The following is an 8,133-nucleotide window of genomic DNA, read 5'->3' as shown; positions in this document are numbered from 1 at the left end:
TATTAAAAGAAATCTTACATTATTTAAATTAAAACTTGTGTAGTTTTATGCTATAAATCAAAATTTAAAGATCATTATTATAATACCTGAAACAAGAATGACGGGTAAAATTTATCCAACATTTTTAACATTCTTATAATATATTATATTTAATTTAAAACTAATTTAAATAAACCCTAATTAATATATTTTAAAAAAAATAATTTTCATAATGATAATTACAATTCCAATGGCAAACAAACTCATATAAAGGAACCGATCCACTGGGCTGCAAGGGCATCAATAAGTGTGTGGGCAGAAATTAGTAGTCACTTTCTTTTTTTTTTGTCCGGATAGGAATTGGGTGACCCAAGAATGCCACATAATATTAAAGCCTATAATACAATATTTACGCAGATTTATATTATTAATAATTTATTTTATTTTATTTTTTATATATAAATATAAATATATTGATAGAAATATTTGAATTATATGTATGTATAATATTTTAATAAAAAATATCTTGCTCAATAGGTCTGTTATACCAGATTAATAATTATGTGATATATACATTGAATGTAAAATAGTTAAAAATATGTAATAATTATTTTTTAGACACTAATATTTATAAATATGTTAATTGATTCAATCAAAATATAAAAATCTAAACTTTTTTTTTTTCACAAAAGTACCGTTAATTTTGAATTTTTAATAATTTTATTATTCATTTTAATGGTGAAAAAAATAAGCTATTTAAATTATCAAAAATTTAAATTTATCATTAAATTATTTATTTAAAGAAACGTTGCCCTTTTAGAGAGTATGCCAATCGGTTGAATGTTGAAATCATTGTGGTCAAAGTGCTGTTGGCAACATATGAAATCAATGGCTAATATAAGTTTATTATTATTATTATTATTATTATTATTATTATTATTATTATTATTATTATTATTATTATTATTATTATTATTAAATCACTGGAAATAGTTACAACCAATTTTAATTAGATTTTTTTTAATTTTAATATATAAAAAGAAAATAATATTTTAAAATTTTTTATTAATTACTCTATATTTTATTTTTATTATTTTTTATATAATTTTTTTTTAATTTTATTATTTTATAAAATAATATTAAAAATAAAAAATATAGCGCAAAAGAAAAAATAAAATAAAATTACATGTATATGCCATATAAAATTATAGGTATATGGAATTAATATATGTTAATATATTATAACTTAAAATAATAGAATAACTAATTAATAAAAAAATAAAAAAATTAATGAAATTAAATTAATTATAAAAATTTACATGAAAATACTTGTCTACTTTATATATATAAATAGATAGAAGGTAGATTATAATGACTTAGAATAATAAATTTAAAAATAAATTAGTCATTTTATTTTATGGATTAATTATAATTGATTAGTTATGGATTAATATTATTCCTGTGAAACATGGGCAAGTTGGTTTTTTAATTTTTTGAAATATTTGTTTTATTGATCGAATGAAATTCTTTCACCTTGAAATTCAAATTTAAGCGGCTCTTATAATAAATCTATTTTATTTTTTATTTTTAATTTTATTTAAAAATAAATTATTCATGTCAAAATAATTATAAAATTAAATAATGTATGAAAATATATTTTAAAATTATTAATTCTTGATAATAATATGAAATTCGCACCTACTTACTCAATGATACTTAACCCTCATTTGTTACCTACCGGGATGTACATATACATGGCAGGCGTTTCTCATGTCACCTACCTAGAATCACATGTGGAGCCATTATTTGTTGGGAGGGCGGAGTTCATGGTGCCAAAAAAATCTTTCATTTAATGGAGTGCCGGTGGATATACAGATTATTTGGTTTACGTTAATTTATTGTGGCTATAGAATTTTATCAATTTACTATGGCTTGCACAAGAGAAATAATTAAAATCTTTTATTCAGAAATATTTTGAATCGAGAAAAATAATCTTTCAAGTATTAATTGATTTTTTTTTTTTCAATTTGAACGATTAAAAAAAATTTTTATAATGCTATATTTTCAAAAACTTGCTACTTTTATAATTCGCAAAAGATATTAAATTATAAAATATTAATGAATAAATAAGCCACACTATTAATCTATTGATCGAAAATCATTATTCATATTTAAAGATAAAAAATCTCAAAACAAAATAAATCAACAATTTATACTGTGTTTGGAACTGTCAAGAAATTCATCAAATATGGCAATAAAAAATAAAAAATAAAAACCCCACTAAGGGGAGAAAGCAAACTCCAATATAGACAACATAAGATCTATTTCTAATAAATATAAATCTGTATAGATCTAAAGAGATAAATTCAGATATGTTCAAAGCAAACACATATATAAGAATTTATTAGAAAAATAAAGAAATCTATCTAAGGTAGGTATAAATAAGAAATTTATGGTTGGCGCTAAAGAAGAGATCTAAAAGAAAAGAGAAAGAGAAAAGAGAAAAGAGAAGGAGAGAGGAGGATGATGTGGTTGAGGTGAGATTACTTTAATTACAATAATATTGAAATTTAGAAGATGGAATTGCTAGAAATGAAAATTTTATTCCCACAACGAAAATTAACATAATTATTTTAATAGATGGAAATGGAAAGTTAGTTACCATAAATACAAATTTACGTGGATTACGTCTAGATGATAATATGTATTTTGAATTCTGATGAAGCAAAATTTGACGGGTATCCATTTTCGAACAGGAGATTAGAGAGAGTTTCCATTATAATGGTGAGAGTCTTCATTTTTTTTTTATTTATATCTGATAATATTTATAATAGAATTCAATAAATTTATATTTTCGACTGATGATGATTGAATTTAAATAAAAATTTTCTTTATTTCAATGTCTAAGTTATAAATTTTTTTAATGAAAAAAATTGAAAATGATATGATATTATATTTAATATATTTTTGTGCCTGGCAAGAGGTGTTAATTATTGAAACATAAATTATAATTTAAAAATTCAAAATTTATAAGAATTTAATTAAATTATTCTTTTTTTCAATTATTCTAGTCTTTGAAACATAACAATTAAAAGAATTTAGCTCTTTAACTGAAAAAAGGAACTTATTTTAAAGGAAATAAAAAAAAATTAGATCAAAAGTTATATGAGATTTGTGAGAATTCAATTCATCATAATTCTAATCAAGTTATTAAAAATAGAAGTTATATTCAAATAAGATATATTTAATGTTAAAATTATTCAAATAAAAAGAATGAAATCTCTGATTAAATTTCTCAATAATTCTTAAATTTAATTGAATTACCAATAAATATTGAATACAATAATAAGATTTATTAAAGAAAAAACTTATATTTAATCATTGAGAAGACATTATTAAAAGAGTCAATTTTCTGGATGATAAAAGAGAAATAGAAAGTTAACCTGGTAAATAAAATAAAATAAATTCAACTACACCTGTCCACGCATGAATACCAGATTTTTGGCAACTTTTGGAAAACCTACCCTTTCAACATAAATAATATGAAGTAAAACAATGAATATATTATATATAACTATGAAGAGCCAAAAAGACCTTTCAAGCAAAGGATGGTGAGTAGATGAGAACGTGTGGCAAAATAGTTCACCAACTCTTCTTCTATCAGTGTCCGTCCATTGATCTCACCTACAAATTCCCTCCCCTCTACTTCTATATACAGAAGCTGTTATAAAAGCAATCAATTACAAGAGTAGCATAGTACCAAGATTTGTAAAGGAAAAAAAAAAGCCCCAAAACAGCTCGCAAGATCAAGAATGGATTATGAAGTACTGCCTGCAGTTTGCGTTCTTGATGCTTCAACTTATGTCGGTTTTTGGATTCTCAAGGGACTCTTGAATAGAGGATACACAGTTCATGCAGCTACCCAAAAGAATGGTAAGTTTAATTATCTTAACTTATTCATTTTTGTTCGCCATGGATGACTAATCTTGTTATTAATCAGTTTTTCTGATCTGGGTTTCTTGCAGGAGAGACAGAGATAGAGAAGAAAATAAGAGATATGGAGAAAGAAGAGGAGAGATTGGTAGTATTTGATGTAGATGTTTTGGATTACCAGAGCATTCTTTTTGCTTTGAAGGGCTGCTCTGCTTTGTTCTGTTGTTTAGATAGTCCAGATGGATATGAAGTGAGCATATTCTTGATTATTTAACAAGAATTTGATTCTATTTTATGTCTGCAATTTGATCTCTGATGAATCTTTTTGTGGTTTGAGAAGGATGGAGTTGTTGATTTTGAAGTTAGAGGAGCAATCAATGCAGTTGAAGCTTGTGCACAAACTGATAGCATAGAAAAGATTGTATTTACTTCTTCTTTAACTGCAGCAATATGGAAAGAAAACGTCTGTTCACAAGAAGATGTAGATGAGAAGTCTTGGAGTGATCAAGAATTTTGCAGGAAATTAAAGGTTTGAATCTCTGCAGCCTAAATTCTTTTCTGTTGTTCATTTTTATTTCATTCTATTTTTCCATTTTTTTTTTATATTTTGAGAATTTTTTAAAGAGAAAGTTCCATAAATTTGGACATATATTAATTAATTTTTTTAATTAATATATTTTAAATTTAAAATATAAATATATAAATGTTAGTTCATTAGTACGAATTTATAATAAATAGAATCTACAACAGTTTCCTAAAAGTCTTAATCACTTGTTAATGCCTTTATCAATATGATATTGAGATAGTCAAAAGGCAATTTTGAGTGGTAATATCTTTTGTTCTCCAATATAAGAAAAAGATGACCAATAAAAGGCCGATAGCAAAATGGCCTGATTCAATGCAACCTCATTTTTTTATATTATCTTAAGCTTTTCATGATTGCTTTTCCCTATTTGGCTGTGTATTTCAAGTTTTTTTTTTTTTTTTCCCTGTTTTGTCACATTTTATTATTATTATTATTTACATTCTAGTCCTTTTAATCGGTTTTGAATTGATTTAAAAATTAAAAAATAAATAAATTAAAATTTATAATATATTATATTAAATCAAATAAAATTAAATAAATTGAATAAATTTAAATTAAATCAAAGAGTCTCTATTTGAGCCATGATGATTTGAAACCCATTAAAGCCCTCCAACGATAATGATATATGAAAAGATATTTGAACCCATTAAAATACGCATTAAATGTCTTATAAATTAATGGATGTAAACAAATAACAAGGCCTTTCCCTAAAATAGATTGGAAGGCTTGCGTGCCTAATTTATGCGGAGTTTGACATTCTATTCAGTAAAACTGAAAGCCGCTTTCATCATATTTCTTATTATAACATTAATTTTAAATTTAATAATAATTAATGAAAAATAAAATATTCGATTCAGTTGATTTTATTATTTTTTTAAACAATCAAATTAAATTAAATTAATTAAAATTTTTAAATTAAAAATAAAACAAAATAATTTATTAAAAAAACTGAATTAAATATTCAAAGAAAATAATTTAATTGATTTTTTCTAATTTAAATTGAATTATACTCACCCTTAATCTTAGTGACCACTTTTATTTTTATTCTTATATGTAATTATAAGTAAATTCTTTTATTCACTTAACATTTCATATAATATATGTACATCAACATAATTACTCAAATTGATGGTTTAGTGTGGCTTGTTTTATATGTTAAACAGTTGTGGTACGCCCTCACAAAGACACAGTCGGAACAAGTAGCTTGGGCTTTAGCAATGGACCGAATGCTGAACATGGTTTCCATTAATGCTGGACTAGTTTTGGGCCCCGCTGTTGCTCAACAAAATCCACGATCCACTATCTCTTACCTCCAAGGTACAACCCCGTACCATATTTTAGTGTTCCTTTATTTATTTATTTTTAGAAAACAATATTTGAGATCAGTTGGAGGCCAACTGGGCATAATTTGATTGATATTTTTCAATAAAATGTTTATAGATTCAATTAGTAAATTATATGTGTAACGATAAAGCATCTGAACTTTAATTTATAGCATAAAATTTTTTAATTTTTAATTTAAATAACATAAAATCTGTGAAATTTAGTAGTCAATTTTTAGTTATTGTTGTTGATGTAGCACTTATCAAATTAAAATTTATATTTTTTTTTTATTAATATAACACTCATTGGAGAAAAAATATAATTTTATTCTCTATTTACCAACAGATTTAACGATTCAAATTATATATATTAATATTTTAGTGACCTAAAACCTGTTTATCCGAGATTATCAATCCATAAAAATATAATTTTTTAATTTGATAAATGTCATGTTGACATAAATAACATAGAAACTAGATACTTAAGGTCATAAGGAGGTTCTATGTTATTTAAATTAAAGAATATGAGTTTTATATTACAAATTAAGGTTTAAGTACCTTAATGTTACATATTCTTAAGTTGAGGTACCATTTGTATAATTTACTCAAATTAATTCCATATATAATTTTACCTACTCAATAAATTAGGCTTAATCTTTCAACTCAAATTGAAATATAAAAATTCATATATATATATATATATATATATATATATATATATAATCTTTAATTAAGACTCGAACTAAAAATCTCACAGTTTTATAAATGATTCAAATACTACTCAATTAAAGCTTATTAATTATTAAGTGATTATATTAATCATGTTAAGGGCTGAAAAAGGGTTTAATGTCAGTCCAATTAACATTAGAGACGTATCAAATTATAAACTGATTTTGTATGCAAAAAACCCAATGCTAACAGGAGCAGCTCAGATGTATGAAAATGGAGTGATGGCCTTTGTAGATGTGAAGTTCCTGGTGGATGTTCATATTCGGGCTTTCGAGGATAGGTCAACATGTGGGCGATACTTCTGCTTCAACAAGATTGTGAATACTGAGCAAGAGGCTCTTAAACTTGCCAAAAGCTTGAGCCCTTTAATCTCTTTACCACCAAGGTAATTAACTAAATTAGTTGGTAGAATAATGCACGTGAAGGATGATAAATTGATGCATGCATACGTGAACGCTTTGGGCCCATTTTTTTATATGCAGGTATGAATGCCAAGGAAGTGACGTGCATGCTGAGAGGTTAAGGAACAAGAAGTTGAACAAGTTGGTTGAGGGTACTGCCTATTAGTAGTCATTTAATGTACTTTTTTTCTTATATATAATATGATCAGCTATATGAGATAGCCGAATGGCTAACCTATAGCCGATTGGCTGCATGTTCTCAGGTTTTTTTAATGGCATCTTGTGATTTTTATCAATTATCATGATATCTTTTTGGATGTATCTGCGGGGTTATATTATTGCTTTTTATTGTTCCTTGATAAAATTAAAATGCTTTTAAATATATTTCGAGTATAAATGCTTTGATGGTTTTATGAGTGTATTATTTATAATTTATCATTTTGCATTAATGATTTGAGGGTGAGTACTTAGTTTGATTTTGAATTAAATCAAATTAATAAAATCAAGAAATTAAATTATTTATTATAATTAATTGAATTGAATTGAAAAATGGATAAAACCAAATCAAATAAAAATTCAGTTCAATTTGGTTTCAATTTCTTCTCATTCCACCGACAGATACAACTCAAAAAATGCAGCCACAGAAAAATGCAAAAATGGAGAGATTAAGTTGACATGAAAAACTATCAAAATTCAAGAAATGCAGATTGCTTGAAAGGTCACTTCAAAGGAAAAAGAATGAGCCAAAACAGTTCCCTCGGGGACATCCGATAAAATTAGCCTAAGCGAAGGCCATGTACAAGCAAAAGGACTCCAATAAAGTCAACGATTTACTAGGAAAATTGAAATAGCCAAACAAAACCGAGAACCTCAAAACGAAACCAACCTAAAATCTTAGAAACAATCACAATAATAATAATAATAATAATAATAATAATAATAATAATAATAATAATAATAATAATAATAATAATTGCCTTCAAGAAAGCAACCAATAGCTCCCCACAGTGTGACCTAACGTTAGGTCAAAGCTTCCAATAGTTGTTTTCTCACTGAGTTGAATTTTTATGTGCGTCAAAAATACATATGACCTTTTCTCACATGTGAATTAGATTGCGGATGTGTCTAAGACACAAGGATCCCAATTGTGAATGTAGTTGCGTTAGTTTAACTTCTAATCAGA

At 25.1% G+C, this 8,133-nt stretch overlaps 1 protein-coding gene across 1 annotated transcript; it reads left to right on the top strand.

Annotated features, from left to right (window-relative positions):
* The first annotated feature begins 3,570 nt into the window (after positions 1-3,570).
* Positions 3,571-7,246, top strand: LOC110655633 (cinnamoyl-CoA reductase-like SNL6). The gene is made up of 6 exons (XM_021812029.2): positions 3,571-3,912; positions 4,005-4,162; positions 4,253-4,441; positions 5,662-5,815; positions 6,742-6,934; positions 7,032-7,246. Exons 1-6 carry the CDS (start codon positions 3,792-3,794, stop codon positions 7,114-7,116), a joined length of 900 nt encoding a protein of 299 aa, XP_021667721.2. The 5' UTR covers positions 3,571-3,791; the 3' UTR covers positions 7,117-7,246.
* Positions 7,247-8,133: the final 887 nt, after the last annotated feature.

The sequence above is a fragment of the Hevea brasiliensis genome, chromosome 17, assembly GCF_030052815.1.
Source record: "Hevea brasiliensis isolate MT/VB/25A 57/8 chromosome 17, ASM3005281v1, whole genome shotgun sequence".
NCBI lineage: Eukaryota > Viridiplantae > Streptophyta > Magnoliopsida > Malpighiales > Euphorbiaceae > Hevea > Hevea brasiliensis.
The sequence above is the reverse complement of the archived record's forward strand: the minus strand, read 5'-3'. Positions and strand labels throughout refer to the sequence as shown.